The sequence below is a fragment of the Eumetopias jubatus genome, unplaced genomic scaffold, assembly GCF_037043125.1.
Source record: "Eumetopias jubatus isolate StellerSeaLion01/CBP00866 unplaced genomic scaffold, mEumJub1_p1.0 scaffold_17, whole genome shotgun sequence".
NCBI classification, from domain to species: Eukaryota; Metazoa; Chordata; class Mammalia; order Carnivora; family Otariidae; genus Eumetopias; species Eumetopias jubatus.
The window spans coordinates 11,545,691-11,564,346 of record NW_028274823.1 but is presented as its reverse complement, the minus strand read 5'-3'; the positions used below and the strand labels follow the sequence as shown (position 1 = coordinate 11,564,346).

Genomic DNA, 18,656 nt, shown 5'->3' with positions numbered 1-18,656 from the left:
TGAGACAATCCATCCATCACGACTCCCTGGCTACAGTAATTGGTTCATGTGGGGCGGTGCCAATGACATTCAGTGACACTTTGGCTGGGAGCGCTGGGATCAAGGTCAAGGTCGTTCCCACCAGATTTGATCCTGAGAGCATGCAAAGCTGGGATTCTTGCAGCCAGCTTGCAACTACCAGGAATCTGAGACAGAAGCCAATACAGTGCAGATGGAGCAGAGAGCTGAGAAGAACCAATAGAAAAGATTCAGGCATCAGATGGGAGGTTGAACTGGGCAGCTCTTTAGAGGTACATGTTTCAAAGTCGCTTCTTAATGACTACAGCAATGAGATCACCTGCCCTTTCAAACTCCTTCTCTAGGCATCTCTAATACAAGCACAAATGAGAAACATAACATGGCACAAAGATTCTAATTCTGTGATCTTGGTGACAGATTCTGGTGGGCAGGATACTGCAACTAGCTCTCCACCATGAGCCTACCCTTGGTTTGCCCCTCTGCTCTGCCAGGGAGAGGGACCGACTGTACCCTCCAAACCCCTTCCTAACCTTCTTCACCTATACTCTTGCCCTCACCCAGGATCTCCTCCCTGTGTGTTTTCCTGCTCTGCTTACAAGAACCAACTGTCCTCTACAAGGCTAGGTCCCTGGCCATCCCAGACCAAAGGAAGGACTCTTAACCTTTGATCTCTGAGTGATTCAGTTTTCTGAAACCCCTCTTTGGACTTATTAATACTGCTTTGCATAGTTCCTTGGCATTTCTTCATGACTCTCTGGCTGCCTATCTTCTTGTGGGAAGATATGGATTATGAATCCTAGCACCTAGCACACAGCATTGCACGGGCTGCACTTGGTTGGTTGATGCTTATCGGTAAGTGATGTTTAATAACGTGGGCTCTTGTTAGTATCTCTTCCTGGAATATGGCCATCTGCCAGTCTCAGATCTGGGTCATTAGAGTTTACTGGGTTGACTAGGGGATCTCCTGCACCACTTTGCCAACCTATGGGAGTCCAGTTGTGTCCAGGATGTTGCCGGGCCCAAGACAGAATCACACCTCCTCCCTCCAAGTTCTTCCTACTCCCCCAACACCTGACACCTCACATGCCAGATGAGGCATACGGTCCATTCATTTATTCATTCACCAAAGACTCAACAAGCACAGTGTGCCAAGCATTGGGAGCACAGCGATGGGCAAATCAGATGCAGTTCCTGCCTGGGGTCTTTATATGAAGTTCCTTCCACACAGAACTAGGATTGTTCTTCCTCTGCCTGCTTCTCTGTCCCTAGACTCTGAGATGTCTGGGCATAGGCATCTTGCTTCGGTCTGTTATGTGTCCACTTGGAAGTAGAGTCTGTCTGTCCTTTGCTAATGGGAGAACCCTTCTCCGAAGCTCTTCTTCCTACCTACTCCCCCTTTTGTCCAAGACTGAGATATGGCTCCTCATTCCCAGGGACTACCTTCTAATCCATTTCTCCAGCTCACAGAGTCCTGGCTGGGTCTCTCCTAAAACTTATGAGATCTGGGACAAATTAATGGTTAATGTGAACTTTGCATCTTGAGCGTCCATCTGGTTTAAATTACTAAAGCTAAAGGAAATATACCTACTCGTGACAGGTGATGAGAAAACAAAGCCAAATTCCCTCTGGGCTCTGCCTTGAGGTCATGACCCTCAGGCCACCAGCCAGGGATGATGGTCTGGCCTTTGACTATGAAGCCCAAGGATGACGCTCCTGGTCTAACGTGCAGCCCCAGCTGCCTCAGGTGCTCTGGACTGAATGCTGTATCAGCGATGAGCGACCCGGATGGCCTGTCGCGGGCAGGGAATTGTGCCAGTCTCTTTTTTGATTTTCACAGCGCAGCAGCCCGAAGATGCTGAGAGTGGGAGTCGGAGGAACCCCATCCCGGGGGCTGCCTGGCGCTGGTGGCTTGGCGAGGAGCCAGGGTCACCTTTGCCCTTAGTCTGTGTGCCAGGGCGCTGGAGCCTGGCTGGCAGTTCCTGAGGGCAAAACGAAGCCTGAGAGTGTTCTCAGGGGAACTTCTTAGGAAAAAAAAGGAAGAATTTCAGGTCGGAAAGGGGTAGGGAGAGCAAAAAGCGGGAGGGAGGGAGCTCCGTTCAGCAGGCGCAAAGGGTGCCGGGGGGCTTCCTGGGCCCGAGAGTCCCCCAGCGCGCCTCGGCCGCCTGTCCACGTGCGGGCGTGAGCCGGGAGCCCGAGGCTGGACAGCGTGAGAAGGAAGCGGAGCCTGGAGTCGCAGAGCAGCCGCAGGCGGGGACCCAGCGAGCGCGCTGCCCCGGGAGCCGAGCGCAGGGGCCGCCCATTGGCGAGGGAGCCGGGGAGCGCGCAGGGGAGGCGGCGGCGGCCGCGGGGCTTCCCCGGGCTTCCCCTCCCCTCCCGGGACTGCGGGCGCACGGCGCGGACCAGGGCGCGGAGGCGGCGCTCGGCGCCAGGGCGCGGGGAGTCCCCGGGGCGCCCCCAGCTCGGCGCGGGGCTGCGGGGCGGGAAGCGGCCGGCGCGAGGGACGCGGCGTCCGCGAGCCCCCTGGCCCGCGGCGGGTGGTTTGGGCTGAGCCCTCCCCAGCGCCCGCCCGCCCCCGCCCGGCGCCCGCCTCCCGCCCCCGCCCGCGGCCTGGAGCGCGCCTCCCTCGCCGCTCCGCGTCTGGCGAGCCGGCGCCGGTCGAGCTGCGAGAGCCGCCGAGAGCACCAGCCGCCGCCGCCCTGGGAGCTGCTCCGGCCGCACCATGCGGGAGCTAGCCATCGAGATCGGGGTCCGAGCCCTGCTCTTCGGGGTCTTCGTGTAAGTAGTGGCGCGCCGCGGCTGGGGGCGCGCGGACGCGGGGACCCACGGACCGAGCGTCTCTGCGCCCCAACTTTGTTTGCGCCACCGCGTCCCTTCGGGGCCTGGATTCGAGGTGTCCTCCCCGCCCAGTGCCCGGGGTGTGTCCTACGGGACCCTCCTGGTCCTCTTTCTGGGACCCTGGGTGCGGAGGGACCCGCGTAAGCCGGTCTAAGGCTCGCCCCCCGCCACCCCCATCGCGCCAGGGAGCGGGACCGGCCGCCGCTCGGGTCCCCTCGCCTGCGCCGGTCGCCGGCTGCGCACCAGCTGCCGGGGGAATCGGGGCTGCTCCCCTGGAAGCGGGCGCGCAGTCTCGCTCGCGCCTTCGGGAAGTTTCTCGTTGGGTGAGATCTTCTGAGCCCGACGTTTGCAGTCCTTCCTCCTGGCCCTTCTCCCATGGCCCCTCGCCGTGCCCGGGGCCAGGCTCCATCTCCTTCCGTGTCCCTGGCTTTGGTGCCCCAGGGTTCAGGGGAGCGTTTTCTAAGGAGACGTTGGCGGTAGTTCTCCGGCTGGAAAACTGTTGCTGCGGAGGCTCGGGAAGTCCGGGGCCGCAGCCCGAGGTACGGGCTCCATACGCCCGGAGCTCAGTGCGGGCGGGGGCTCTTGGGGACAGCAGCGAAATGCCCCTGGTGACCCCAAGGGGCTGGTACCTGGAAATAACGATCTTGGAAAGAGGAGGGGGCTCCAGTGCAGGCTCTTTCAGAGATGCCTGAACCCCAGGGCGCCCGGGGGACCCGCTACCCACCGGCCTCCCGGCCCCAAGCGGCAGGGAGCTGTCCTGCCTCTCTGCCTTTCAGATGCAAACCCTGAACACACCGCGGCTCAGATCCACTCCACCGTCCCTTTGATCTCTTGTCACAAAGGCGCCACACCTGCACTTGACCCTACATGAGTTCTTTCCCCCTCTGCCCATGGCTGTTCTCTGACACGTTTTAAATATTGAGGTTGCATGAACTTTCTGGACTTGCTGGGTTCTTTGGAAAAGCCCATGCAGCCATTCCAAACAGGAGGCCCTCGCTGGATGCCTACCCCAATCTGGAGTCACTGATGGCAGGTGGGAGGCTGTGAGTTGACTTCTGTTCCAGCAGCCGAGGGTAGACACATGGAAAGAAAGACCCTTTCTTGCATGTTTTTCTTTCCTAGGGATTAAATTCATCCAGAGTATTTATTCACACTATCATAAAGGGCGGTGAGTTCCCCCAGATGCAGGCAAGCCCCCTCTCCCAGCTTCTGACTAAACACTGCTGTTATTCAGTGGGAAGGAGGAATGAGAACTTCAGTTGGGTTTTGATGCATTTGGGAAAACAAAAGAAACAATTTTCCCTTTTCTTACTCGATTTTTCTACCTTTGGAATATACATTAAAACTAGTATAGCCGTGTGGTCAGATGGGGACAGTTTCCAGTTGGCAGATAGGCTAAATCCCATTAAATTATTATGTGATAGAAATGATAAAATAGTGTTCAGTGCACGGTAGCATTTTAACATTTGTTTGGTGAATGTGTGTGTGAGTAATGCTGAAATAAAGTGAGGTAGGCTTGTAGGCTGCCTGGTTTGATTGCTGCTGGCAATTATCAGATTAAAAAAAAGGGGCCAAGGGTAAGCAAATACTTATATTGTTTTCAGATTTCCCTTCACATATCTCCCAAAACATTTATGAGCTGTTTACGAATATATGATGGTCTGTGCGGTGGATTTGAAAATGTGATAATTATTGTTTTACGTGCTTTTTGCTTCCTCAAAGAATGTTATGTAAAAATCAGACAAGCGGTGTATATTCTTTTTTCCAAACTTCCCCTTTTATTAATTAGGGGGATCTGCTCTCACCCAAAGGGAAACATTTGGGCACTGATGGTGTTTTTGGATGATTCCCTGATTTCCTATCAATTGGACATATTAACAGTGTGTCCAACGTGTGGCTCTTTGACCCGCAAAGACCAGCTTTGGTATCGCTGGGAGACCCCCTAGGTGTGAATCTTGGATGTTCAGATGCAGTTATCATCAAGCAGATAACCACTTCTGGAAGAACAGGCTGGGCGCTCACAGATACAGATGACCCTTTGTTTTCTTAGATAAGAAAAGATGTGAGATGACAGAGGCTGACTTTTGGGGGAAGTTTTATTCTTCCCTTTGCCGGTGCTTGTCTGATGGCAAGATTCAGTGGTTCGTACCCTCTCTGCTCCTGAAGATGGTGGTCTCAGTAGCAGGGCCTCACCTGAGTAGGTGGAGAAATTCCCTCTGGGCAAGCTGAATCCACTTTCGTGGCTGCTGTGAAATCCATCATCTGCTGCTCCTTGGTGTATGTACCCTATTTCTCAGGACAAGAGAATAATCTTTTTTCGGGGAAGGTACCTTGCTTCTTTTGCCAACTTGTGCCTCTGGGGGAATATCACCTGTGCACGCGCTTGTTCTTGGATTATATTTGCTCTGTGTGAGAGCAGGATCCCACCGCCTGATGCCCACCTGCTCCTGGGAGTTTGAAGTTAGCACTAATGAAATGCAGCTTTGGACCCTTAGGTCGTAGGTTATATGTTATATGGTTATATGCTTTTCCTTTCTCCTTAGGGAACCAGTTCTCTGTCTCTAGACCAGGTTTAGTGCTGAGGTTTGGTGATTCAGGATCCCAAGAGAATACTCTCCAGGAAACCCTCGTAAGATCATCCAATGCCTTTTGGACAGCCCTGCTTAAGAAATTCAGACCACCTGGAAGAAAATTAGTAACGGGTAATGCAAATCAGGGCTGGCACGGAAAGCTTAACCTAACAGGAAATAAATTGGTTAGAGGACCCCAGTGTTTAGGAAAAATCAAAATATAATGTGTAGCCTTGAGGCTGCATTTCGTGCTCGGAAGCTGTGGCCTGGAGGCCCCACAGTGCTCTTACTTGTGGACCTTGGGCAGAGCAGAGAGAAGGAGCGCCAGTGAATTGTCTCTGTCCTATTGCCACCCAAGACGCCGGCACAGATCCTGTGAGCGTTTGTGGACAGGCGAAGCCAGCACTGGACCTTGATGAGCAAGCACAGCGTGGACACAAGGTGGTCAGTCAACAGCCCTGAAGGCAGGTAGTATATCTGGTGAATGTGTGTGTGAGTAATGCTGAAATAAAGTGAGGTAGGCTTGTAGGCTGCCTGGTTTGATTGCTGCTGGGAATCATCAGATTAAAAAAAAGGACCCAGGGGTATGCAAATATTTATATTGTTTTCAGATTTCCCTTCACATATCCCCCGAAACATTTATGAGCTCTTTCATACAACTAGTAGTATATTACCTCCCCTTGTACGACCATTGCCGGTATGTAAGTGCCATGTATTGAAGGTTTATTATGTGCCAGGCAATCATGAAGACGATCACGCATACCAGTTAAGCCTTATACACACCTGATGGAGGGGTATATTGGCAGTGGCGCTCATGCTGAAGAGGCTGAAGCACAGACAGATTAAGGAACCGCCCAAGTCACAGAGCTAAGAAGGGCAGCTCTGAGATCTAAATCTAGATGCTCCTTCTGCATCATCTGGACTCTCCGCCACCTCACTATAGTGCTTCAGAAAAAAATAACAGCCGGCGTGGGGGCACTCAAGGGTTTACTCTGCAAAAGGCATTCCATGGGATTTCTCTTGTCTCGTCTCACTTGAGATGTTCTCCCCACTTTACAAAGAAACCAAGGTTTAGAAAGGGTAAGTAGCTGGCCTGAAGATACTCAGTTAGCAGGAGGTATAGTCCGGATCCGGACAGGTGGTTGACCCCACGTCTCCAGGCTGCCAGCTGCTGAGATAGAATGTGTCTAGCCCCAGGCTTCCAGAAACTAGAGCAAAAGTGACCGCATCCTAGAAGTCATCCCCTTACGTGACCCATTGTCTCTGGAGAAGCAAGTGAACGGCCTGGAATGATGTGTGGGAAGGGCTGTCACTCCGGTTCTGATATCGGGCTCTTAGGGTGACATTTCAAAGGGGGAGGGGTGGTGGTTGAGATTCTCATTCTCTAAGAGATGGAATTTAGGACGTTACAGATTTTGAAGGGTCTTCCTTAGGTCTCTGGAGCCCAGAGGGTGAGATGTGGAGAGAAAATTGCAGGTCAGAACCTAAGTGGTAGTATTAAAGAACCGGTGGCCGATACGCTCGTGCACCTGTTGGCCCTTGCCTCCAGGACATCAGTTTGTCTGGAAAACCCTTTATTTCTAGCACTGCAGAAAGGGCTCCGGAGATACGACGACCATCAGAAATGCTGACGGAGGGGGAAGGTGATCTCCCTCTTTCACCCGTGAACCTGGGTTCCCTGGGGTCCTCAGTCCCTCCCTCCCTCCTTCTCTGTCCCCTCTGGGGTTCCGGGGGGCCCCGTGTCTGGGATGTCCCTCTAGGAGCTGTGGGGCTGCTCGGGACACTGGGTTGCTCAGGTAATGATTGGTGTTTGCCTCAACTCAGAACAGTCCTGCATCCTTCTTGGAGCACTTCCTGTGCTGGGGGCCTGTGCTGGGTGTTGGGGATGTTTGAAGAAGGAAGGCTTGAGAGGGGGAGCGGGCTTCTGAGAGCTCACAGGTTGGCCGAGTGAGCACACGGTAGACCGCTGTTATTTTCCCCAGTATAATCACTGGCTTTGAAAGTTTTGCCTTCAAACATTTTTATCATTCATCCAGTTGACAGATAGATGCTTCTTTGGCCTCTTCTGGGTTGCAGGCACCTGTGCTGGCTATTTTCCTTCGCCTTCATGGGTACACTTTGGTTGGTATGATTCCAAACAGACCCAGGGAAACTTGACACTTTCGCCAGTCCAGGTGATTTGCTTGAGGGCACTGGCTGTCAGGTAGGTTTTTGGAGTATTGACAGAAAGGAACATATCTTTCATTATTACCCCTCAGAGTCCTGTCTAGGGCTGTAGGCCAGGGACAGTTATGGTAGTTGGCACAAAGTGCTCCGTTTATTGAAAGGGAGGGAGTAAAGAGTCCTGGGAGGGGGGAGAAGGAGGAGACAGGGGCCAGGGAAGGCTGCCCAGAACTGGCAGCTCACCTGAGTCTTGAGCATCGAGGGGCAGGTGTGCAGGGCCTGGCCCGAGAACATTCCTGCGGACAGAGTGTCCTGGAGCCAAGGCCAGGAGGTCTCGAGGCATATTTCGGGTGGGGATCAGGTCGCCAGGTGTGGCCTCAGCACAGGGCGTGGGTTTGGAGGTGGCTGGTAGGAGGGGCAGGAGAGGAGTCTGGGACAAGAATGTGGATGGTCTCAGGGCCCTGCCAGGAAGCGTGGACATTCCCTTAGAAGCAGTAACTGGGAAGCCCAGGGATGTTTGAAACAAAAAAGCATCATGCTCAGACACTTGCCCAGGGGTGGAAAGCGATAGCTCCCTTCGGTACAGAGGCCCCATTTGCTTTTGTCAGTGACAGTCCCCAGCTCTTCCACCATCGCTGTGCCCTACTCTGCTCTCAGAGGGACTGTGTGTGTGTGTGTGTGTGTGTGTGTGTTTTATTATGTTATGTTAATCACCATACATTACATCATTAGTTTTTGATGTAGTGTTCCATGATTCATTGTTTGCGTATAACACCCAGTTATATGCTCCATGCAGAACGTGCCCTCTTTAAAACCCATTACCAGGCTAACCCATCCTCCCCTGCCCCCAGAACCCTGTGTTTGTTTTTCAGAGTCTATCATCTCTCATGGTTCATCTCCCTCTCCGATTTCCCCTCAGGGGGCCTGTGTTTTATTCTGCCTTGGGTTGTGGTCAGCTGTCTCCACGTCTGGTTCCAGACTGCTAACTGTTGGACGGTGGGGGCTGGGGCTGTATCATTATCTTCGATGCTTGCTTTATATTCCCAGCCAGCCTTCCTTGGCATGAACGTGGTCGCTGCTTCACTAGTGCTCCCCAGATTGCACTCAATTTCTGGTGGTCATAGAGGCCTCAGAGAGATCGGCCGCAGGGCAGGACAAGGCTTCCTCAAGGGTGGTGTGCTGACCACCTGCATCGGAATTGCCTGGGGCTCAGTTCACACTTAACTGAATCAACATTTGGGATGGCACCCTGGGAATCGGCATTTTTAACAGGGGCTCCTTCTGCCCCCCACATTGGGGAACTCCTAGCATGCAGTCTACACCCTCTTGTGGTAGGAGGGTCTCGTCGTTCTTTTCTCCTTCCTGGCCGCACAGGGGACTACCCTTCCCAAACCCCTGCCATTAGCAGGAGACATGTGGCACACTGATGTCATTGTCTTTCTCTGTCGGTGGCGAGCATGGGGCTGCGTGTTGCGATGACAGAGCTGCAGCATGTGAGTAGTGGGATAGCTGTCCTGGAGAGTCATGCCTTTGGCAGTGGGCTTTGTGGGACAGAAGGAAACTTTCTGTGTTAACGACAATGTGGCGGACTGATTAGCTACGGGAAAACAAGTCTGTTCCATCTGGCTAATACGCCTGGAATAGTTTTGCTTGCTCTCTAGAAACAAAGAGTCATCTGAGGCAAAGTGGGACAATGAAAGCCCATGGACTTTGGAGCTAGGCAGGTCTATGTTTGGATTTTTGCTGTGCCCACTAATTAGCAAGTTGCCTAAAATCTCTGAATCTCAAATTTCTTCATGTGGGAAATGGGAACAATACTGAACTTCACTGGATGTTAGTAGATAAGATGCTTTAAGTGCCTGCAGCACACAGAACAAAAATTAGATGCCTTCTCCCCACTCCTCTGAATCTCTTACTTATAGGTAGTGTCTCAATGGCCTTGTAGCACCGTGGTCATGACTGTGGCCTTTGGCACCGGTTTCCAAGGCTTGAATCCTGGTTTGTGTGAGCCTTTCAGGAAAGGATTTAACCAGCTTAGATCCTTGTTTCCCCATCTGTTCGACAGGAATATTAGCAGTACCCATGAATGAGAGTGTTAAATGAGAGTGTATTCAGCTCATCATGGGTGCTCAGCAAATGGTAATGTTATGACCACTGTCCTTTTATTAAGATGAATCCATAATGTACACTAAAGAGAGACACTATAGGTAGTTAAGATACTCTGATTCCAAATGATTTACCACAGGATTTCTTTAAAATAATAAACTTGTTTAGACATATTTCAAAGGATTCCCTTTAGCCCCCGTCAGTGACGTATGTAACTTGCCATGAGCTCATTCAGTGGGTTGTACCCCCGTAGAGCAGTGTGGCTGGCTCACTGTCTAATGAAGGGGTTGTCTCAGCATTGTATTTTCTCATCGGTCACTTAAATCAACTGACCGTTTACAGCAGTGATTGTAGGACATTGAATCAGAAGGGGTATTAGCAAAATTGCCTTGGGCCATGTGGAAGGAAAATGCTGCATTCCCGTCATTTACCTCCGAGTCTGTGTTCATCACCCAGGGCTCCGTGAGAAGTCCGGCGCAGGGAGTTTTCCATCAGACACCCTGTCCACTCCCAGCTGGTGCTGGGCTGAGTGTGCCGAGCGCCTCTCCTCTCTCCAGGGAGGCTTCTGCCTTGTCATCTGATAAATGAAGCAGCCTTCTGTTTGAAATATTATTTGCCACTGTAAAGTGAGTCTGCTGAACCCAGAATTCTGAGAATTGATGATGTTTTGCCACAGGGAGATAAATGCTTATAACATGGCAAAAAGGAGATCACTAGTTTCATAACTTGTAGGTAAAGTTATCTCAATTAGTTATAGGGATTATGCCTTTTTATGACCCACGCAAGGATCATAAAAGCTCCCTATCTCTATTTTTCTATGATAGTGTTTTTAAATATGAAAATCATCTTAGTCATAGTTATTTCCTTAAAAAATACAATCTTGGTGTTCCGTGGATGAATTAGAAGCCCTGGTTCACAGCGAAGCGGTGGATTCACACAGAACCACACCTGCCAGTGTGTTCTCATCAGTCCACTAAAGGCACAGAGGTATTGAGGACCTTGGAAATGTCCGGGATGGGCAAGCAGGAGGCAGAGAGAATCTGGGGCTCTGAGCCCAGGGATGGCCGCATCACCGTCTTTCAGTGTGTGACCGTGAAAAACTGTCCTACAGAGGTGAGGGATGAGTTGTTTTTCTGTCTCCGCCAAAGATGAAGGAATGAAAACAGGATCAGAAGCTGCAGGAGCATCTAGGTTGGTTTTCAGAAAGGTAGCAGTCTGCCAGTCAATGCTAGATAGTTCTTTTCTCCTTTGCCAGAGGGTTTTAAACACATTTTTACTAAAGTATTAGTTCGAACCATATGCAATTGCTGATATTTGACTGTTTTGACCTACAAAAAGAAGAATTGCATTTAGCTCAACCTAAAAATAATATACACAAGGAAAAAATGCATGATTTATAATCGCACGGCTTCAGAATGCAGTCTACCCATCAAGCCCCCCCCACCCCCCCCGGGGCTCCACCACCCTGACTTCGAACATCATTTTTGAACTCCGTGTAAATAGAATCATACAGTGTGACCTCTTTTGTGTGACTGTTGGTGCTTAGCATGTTTTGGAGATTTATCCATGTTGCACTTAGCTGTAGTTTGTTAATTCTTATCGCTGTAGAGCATTTCATGGCATGACTGTACCTCTTTCTTTACTTGTTTTACTGTTTGTGGACATTTGGGTTATTGGTTGGTTTGGGCTAGTAAGCGTAATGCTGCTATTGTTTTTAGGGTGAAGATAATTTGTAATTTCTGTTGGGTGGATACCTAGGTGTGGAAATGCTAGGTTATTCATTTGAGGTTTTTAAAGAAGGATTTGGCCTTTCTTTGTCTAGCTCTACTTCTGAAATAGAGATGTAGTCTGTATTCAGCTTTAATCTCCCATCTGTTGAGCAGCTATTTTGGCAGAGTCCGTGGTGGGCCTCGTGAATGCCATGAGGAAGCCAAGAGCTGGGTCCCCACTCAGCAGGCGGGCGGGCCGCGTGGCACCCTAGTCAACGTGAGGGCTTTGGAATCATTTCCTGACTGCTGCCTATAAAGATGTGCCCTAGCTTTCTCATCTGTAAAGTGGGTACAAGAGTATCACCTGCCAGGAGGCTGTAAAGTTGAAGTAATGTAATGTGTGACAGATGCCTGCTACGAAACTGGCATCTAGGAAGCATTAAAACCAGTCTCCGTCCCTTGCTTCATCTTCCTTCCTGTGGGGAGGTGGAGTTGGCGGTCAATGAAAAAAATATCACAATGGAATAATAATAAGAATGCAGCTGTCAGCAGCACCACAGGAGAGCTGAGCCTTGAACTAGGATTTAGGATGTTTTGGGGGAGTATTCTGAATAATCTTCCAAGAAATCACTGAGAAAAAGAAATGGCATACACACACACACACACACACACACACACACACACACACACGTATGTATCTTTTAATTGACCTATATCTTCACTTTGGTTGTGGAGGGAGAAGAGAAGACAAGCTTTAATACTTACTGTATATCCACTTTGTTCTAGGCACTTGTCACACCTTAGATGACTTAATCTTTGCAACCTCCCAGAAGGCGATATTATTGTCCTAATTTACAGAGTTAAGAATCAATGCTCCTCCTATACAGAAAGCTCTTACCAATCAATAAGAAAAGAGAGGAGCTCTTTAAAAGAAAAATGAGCAACAGAACTCACAGGGAACTAACATGTATACAAATAACTAATACACCTTTAAAACTGTGCCTTCCATAGAAATGCAAAATATGCATCTGAAAACAATAAAATAACATTGCATATAAGCACATGCTTTTTATTGTGCCAGGACAAAATGCGCAGCCATTGAAATTAGTGTTGTAGACAACTATTTGTTGACATGGGAAGATAGCCATAAACTGTTGTTAAGTGATAACAAGTAGGTTACAGAAGTGTGCATAATGCTACTTTAATGTGGTAGTGTAATAGAATCAATTCGTGTTTATATCTGTAAGAAAAAGAGCTATAAAGATATACAACAAAATCTTAATGGTGGTTATTTTGGGCTGATGGGATTGTATAACATTTGTTTTTTTCTTCATACTGTTTATTGTCCACATTATTTTACAGGAAACATTTATTACTTTCATACATAATCAGAAAAATCAATAAAGAAGTTTCCTGTTGTGGGGGGAGAAAGAAGCTAGTGAACTATCCTTAGATAGGGCACGGGGTGATCCTTTTGTGATTGCTTTAGAAATATCTGAAGTGGGAATGTGTCGAAAATCACCCTTTCTATATATATATATATATATATATATATATTTTCTTAAAGATTTTACTTATTTATTTGAGAGAGAGAGAGAGCACTAGAGAGCGAGAGCAAGCAGAAGTAGGGGATAAAGAGAGAGGGAGAAGCAGGCTCCCCGCTGAGCAGGGAGCCCAATGCGGGGCTCGATCCCAGGACCCTGGGATCATGAACTGAGCCGAAGGCAGACGCTTAACTGACTGAGCCACCCAGGTGCCTCTTTTCTATATATTTTTTAAAAGATTTATTTATTTGAGAGAAAGAGCACGAGCATGAGAATGGTGGGGGAGGGGCAGAGGGAGAGGGACAGACCGAATCTCAAGCAGACTCCGTGCTGAGCATGGAGCCGGACATGGGGCTCGATCCCACAACCCTGAGATACAACCTGAGCTGAAACCAAGAGTTGGACACTTAATCAGCTGAGCCACCCAGGCGCCCCTCCACCTTTCTATATTTAATAGCAACTAAAATATTGAAAGGAAAACCAGAAAGTAAAGATTAACAACAGCTGTGATCCGAGGCCGCAGGTGGAATTGTAAATGGACATAACCCCTTTGAAGAGTGGTATTACAGTGCATAGACAGCCGTGAAATTATTCTTGCCCTTTGACTTACAACTCTTAGAAAAATATGTTGAGGCACTGATGTAGAAATGTAAAAATCCTCATGTAAGAAGATACTCATTGCTGTATTCCATACAAAGCAAATATATTTGTCAAATAAAAATAAAATAAAACTCAAATGGTCAACCCTTGAAGAATAGTTTGATAAATTATGAACACAAGAGAATACTATATATCTATTTAAAATAATCATTTTGAGAATCAGGAAGAAACATAGTAACATTTTATGGTGTAACAGTTGAGGGGGAAAAGTACTATACAAGAATCGATCTCAGAATCAAATCTATGGGAAATATGTTTGATTTGTGCAAATATTAGAAAGGATTACACAAAAGTGCATGTGTGTGGTGGGAATGAATGTTTCTCCTCACCTAAACGTTATCTTTAAATTATAAAATAGTTGTGAAAATTAAAACAGTACAAAAAGTGTAAGGAACTGCTTCACCTCTGTGCCATTTCCTTCCCTTCATTTTTTTTAAAATTTATTTTATTTTTTTACAATTTTTTTTTTAAGTAGGCTCCCTGCCCAACATGGGGCTCAAACTCATGACCCTGAGATCAAGAGTTGTATGCTCTACCAACTGAGCCAGCCAGGTGCCCCTCCTTTCACTTTTTAACGTCAAACTTTTAAACATTATGTACTCTTTTGTGTGAGTATTTTGCTTGGCACATTTCTGAGATTCATCCATGTTGTGCTTAGCTGTAGTTCATATATATATGTATATATTACATATTTTATATAATATATACATATAAAAATATAAGTAAATATAAAATAAAATAAAAATTTAATAAAAACTGAGAACACATTTTATCTATAGTTGAAATTTTTTTTACTTAGTTTAGATCTACTTGAGTCTTCTTACTGGCTGTGCAGTGTTTCATCATATTAACCTATTCATGGAATTTTCAGGTGTTTTCATTTTTTCCTACAGCAAACAATGTTGCAATTGTGCTTACACTCTGTAGCGCACCTGTTAAAATATTGCTGTGATAGACTTTTGCAAATGAAATTTCTTGGTCAAAGGCCATGTGTATTTTAAATTCTGATGGACACTGTCAAATTGTCCATCCAAAGGGATATATACATGCCTACATTCTGTTTTTGACATCCTTGCCAATGCTGGATGTTGGGAAAGTTTTATATTTATACCACAGGACAGAGTATAACATTTGCATCTTTTCATTCTTGCATTGGCAATTTTTATTTCTTTTTTTATTAAGTTTTAATATTAATTCCAGTATAGTTAGCATACAGTGTTATATTAGTTTCAGGTGTACAACATAGTGATTCAACAATTCCATTCATCACCTGGTGCTCATCACAACAAGTGCACTCCTTAATCCCCATCACCTGTTTCACCCATCCCCCACTCATCTTCCTTTTGGTGACCCATCAGTTTGTTCTCTATAGTTAAAAATCTGTTTCTTGGTTTGTTTCTCTCTCTCTCTCTCTTTTTCCTTTGCTCATTTGTTTTGTTAAATTGCACATATGAGTGAAATAATATGGTATTTGTCTTTCTCTGACTTATTTCAATTAGCATAATATCCTCTAGTTCTACCCACATCGTTGCAAATGGCAAGATTTCATTCTTTTTATTATTGAAATAATATTCCATCATATATATACTACATCTGCTTTATCCATTCATCTATTGATGAACACCGAGGATGCTTCTGTAATTTGGCTATTGTATATGATGTTGCTATAAACATAGGGGTGCATGTATCCCTTTAAATTAGTGTTTTTATATTCTGTGCAGTTACTGGATCTGTTTTTAACTTTTTGAGGAGCCTCCATACTCTTTTCCACAATGGCCACCCCAGTTTGCATTCCCACCAGTAGTGCACAAGGGTTCCCTTTTCTCCATATCCTCGGCAACACTTTCTTCTTGTTGATTTTAGCCATTCTGACAGGTGTGAGGTGCTGTCTCATTGTGGTTTTGAGTTGCATTTCCCTGACGATGAGTGATATTGAGCATCTTTTCATGTGTCTGTTGGTCAATTTGTATTTCTTTGGTGAAATATCATTTCCCTTAATCCATGCTTTTATAAGATCTTTAAATTTATCTTACTGATGTGTAGGAGTACTTTATGCCTTAAAGATATGAATCTCTTCTTTCATGTGTTGCAAATATTTCTCTGTGTCTGTGGTTGACTTTTATTTTATTTTATCTATATATTATCTATCTGTCTATCTATCTATCTATCTATCTATCTATCTATCTATCTATCTATCTATCATCTCTCTGTCTATCTATCTTATTAAGTACTCTCCACGACCAGCAAGGAGCCCAATTCAGCACTTGAACTCACGACCCCGAGACCGAGACCTGAGAGCCAAGTTCAAGAGTCAGATGCTTAACCGACTGAGACACCTAGGTGCCCCTATGTTGACTTTTAAATTTCCTTGCAATTTCTATTATTTAATTTTTTTTTGAGAGCGAGAGAGAGAGAGCGTGTGTGCTCGCATGGGGAGGGACAGAAGGAGAGGGAGAGAAAGAATCCCAAGCAGGCACCATGCTGGGCATGGAGTGGGGCTCAGTCTCACAACCCTGAGGTCATTTCCTAAGCTGAAATCAAGAGTTGGACACTTAACCCACTGAGCTACCCAGGCGCCCCTGCTATTTCTATTATTGTGTGCATTTTAATTTTTATGTAGTTAAATCTATCAGTTTTTCCCTTTATGGTTTCAGAGTTTCTGTCCTATTTAGAAAGTCCTTTTTCATCTAAAATAGGAACATTCTTCTGTATTGTCTAGTATTTTATACTTTGTTCTTAAATTTTAATTCTTTAATATATTGGAAATTTATTTTTATTTATGGAGTGAGGTAGAGGATTTAAATTTTTGCTTGTATATGGTTTTTCAATTGTGAAAAGGACATTGCTTTTCAGTGATACTATTATCAGATGCAAATTTCCTTCTGTCCATGGAATTGCAAGTGAATTCTCTTACAAGTTCAATTCTAAGGTATATGGCCCCTTATTTCTGGGAACAATGTAGTACAGAGGTTAAGACTGCAAGCTCCAGAGCCAGGATGCCTGGGTTCAAAGCACTAATCTTCTGTTTACTGTCTCTGTGAACTTGGAAGTTATTTTATCTCTGTGCTTCAGTTCCCTGGTCTTCAATATGGGGATAATGACACAATAATTTCATTGTATTGAGATCAGAGAGAGTGGATTGTGTGATTTCTGTGTTTTATAATTTGTTCTGACTTCCTGTGTGGCCATATACATGGTCAAGTTTTTGTAAATTTATATAGCTTGAACATAATTGTGTTTGGGGGGTACAGAGCTCTAAATGTATTAAAGCAAGTTAACTGTACTATTCAGATCCTCTATAGTCTCACTTTTAAAAATTCGTTCTTCTTAATTTGGTCTTGTCTTTGTTAAAGTAATCTCTACACCCAACATGGAGCTCAAACTCATGACCCTGAGATCAAGAGTGGCCAACCAGGTGCCCCTAATTTGGTCTTTTTAATGTGAAGATATGCTGCCTCTCAAACTAGGGTAATTACAGCATTTGCATTTTTTGTGGAAATAACTAATATTTTGTCATATTGCTGCTAGCTTATTCTGTGTTTTCTTTTTGTGCTGCTTTTGTTTTTTTCCCCCTAATTTCTTGCTTCTGGCTGAATAGTTCAGGTTTTCTTTGCTGCCCTCCTTTTTTTCCTTTAGTGATTTGGACATCAGAATTCCTATGTCTATACTTCAGGTTAGTGTTCTTAAATTTTATCTCCTTCTGATGAACCTTTTAATATTAGGAAGCGTTCATCTTTGTGTTAATATTCCTTATCTTGAAGTATACTTTATCTAATATAATACATAGCTACATTATGTTTCTTTAGATTAATGTCTGCACAGAATATATTTCTTATCCTTTTACTTCTAACCTATCTGTATTTTTATGTTTAATGTATGCCTCTTATAAGCAGCATTTAGTTATACCTTTTCATTTTATCCAATATAGCCAATCTTTGCCATTTAATTGGAGTGGTTAAGCCACTTACATTTAATGCAATTATTGATATGGTTGAGTTTAAGTTTACCACCTTGTTCTTTGTTTTTTATTTGCACTATCTGTTTTTTGTCCCCTTTTTTCTCTTTTCTCTTAGGTTAATATTTGTTAATATTCCATTTAACGCCTTTGTTGTATTTTTAGCTACACCTCTTCAAAAATGTTAGCAGTTTCTCTAGAGATTACAATATACGTTTTTTACCTATCACCATTGTCAATATTACACCATTTCAAATACAATGTAAAAATCTTATGACAGAAGACTTTCATTTCTTTCCTTATGCCTTTGATACATTGTCATAGAATTCACTTCTATGTATAAGTCACATAAAACATTTATTTTTGTCTTAATCAATATACCTTTATAGAAATTATACAAAAATACCCACATACTTATCATTTCCAGTGCTCTTTATTACTTCTTTCAGATTTGGTTTTTCCTTAGCATTATATCCCTTCAGCCTGAAGAACTTCCTTCTAGCTTTTCTTGTAGGGCATATTTGCTAGAAATTAATTCTCTTGGCTTTTGTTCTGTTAAAATTGCCTTTATTTTGAAAGATATTTTTGTTGGATGTAGAATTCTAGGTTGACAGTTTTCTTTCAGCAATTTAGAGATGGCTTTGGAATTTTCTTGTAGATTCCATTATTTCTGATGAGAAGTCACCTGTCATGGTCATTGTTGCTTTCCTGAATGTTATGTGTTTTTCTCGTTGGCTGCTTTTAAGAGTTTCTCTTCCCCTTTGGTTTTTAGCAATTAGACTATGATGTGTCTAGGTTGGTCTCATTGTATATTTCCCGCTTGGGTTCATGAGTTTCTCAGAGCAATGGTTTGATGTCTTTCATCAGTTAAATATTTATAAGACATTATTTTTTCATGTATTTCTTCTGCCCCGTTCTCTCTCTCCTTTCCTTTTGGTTTTTCAATTACGTAGATGTTAGACCGCTTTATATTATTCCACAAGTCTTGGATGCTGTGTTCTATTTTTTGTTGTTGTTGTTATCTCTTTCTTCCCTGTGGCTCGGTTTAAGATAATTTCTACTGACTTATCTCAAATTCACCTATTCTTTATTTTCT

The 18,656-nt window shown here is 45.4% G+C and overlaps 1 protein-coding gene across 1 annotated transcript in view; it reads left to right on the top strand.

The window, feature by feature from the left end:
- Positions 1-2,737: 2,737 nt before the first annotated feature.
- Positions 2,738-18,656, top strand: part of PLPP4 (phospholipid phosphatase 4) — a 110,256-nt gene continuing 94,337 nt past the window's right edge. The window contains exon 1 of the mRNA XM_088019840.1: positions 2,738-2,793. Within this exon, the coding sequence (XP_087875966.1) occupies positions 2,738-2,793 (56 nt within the window). The remainder of the gene's footprint in view (positions 2,794-18,656) is intronic.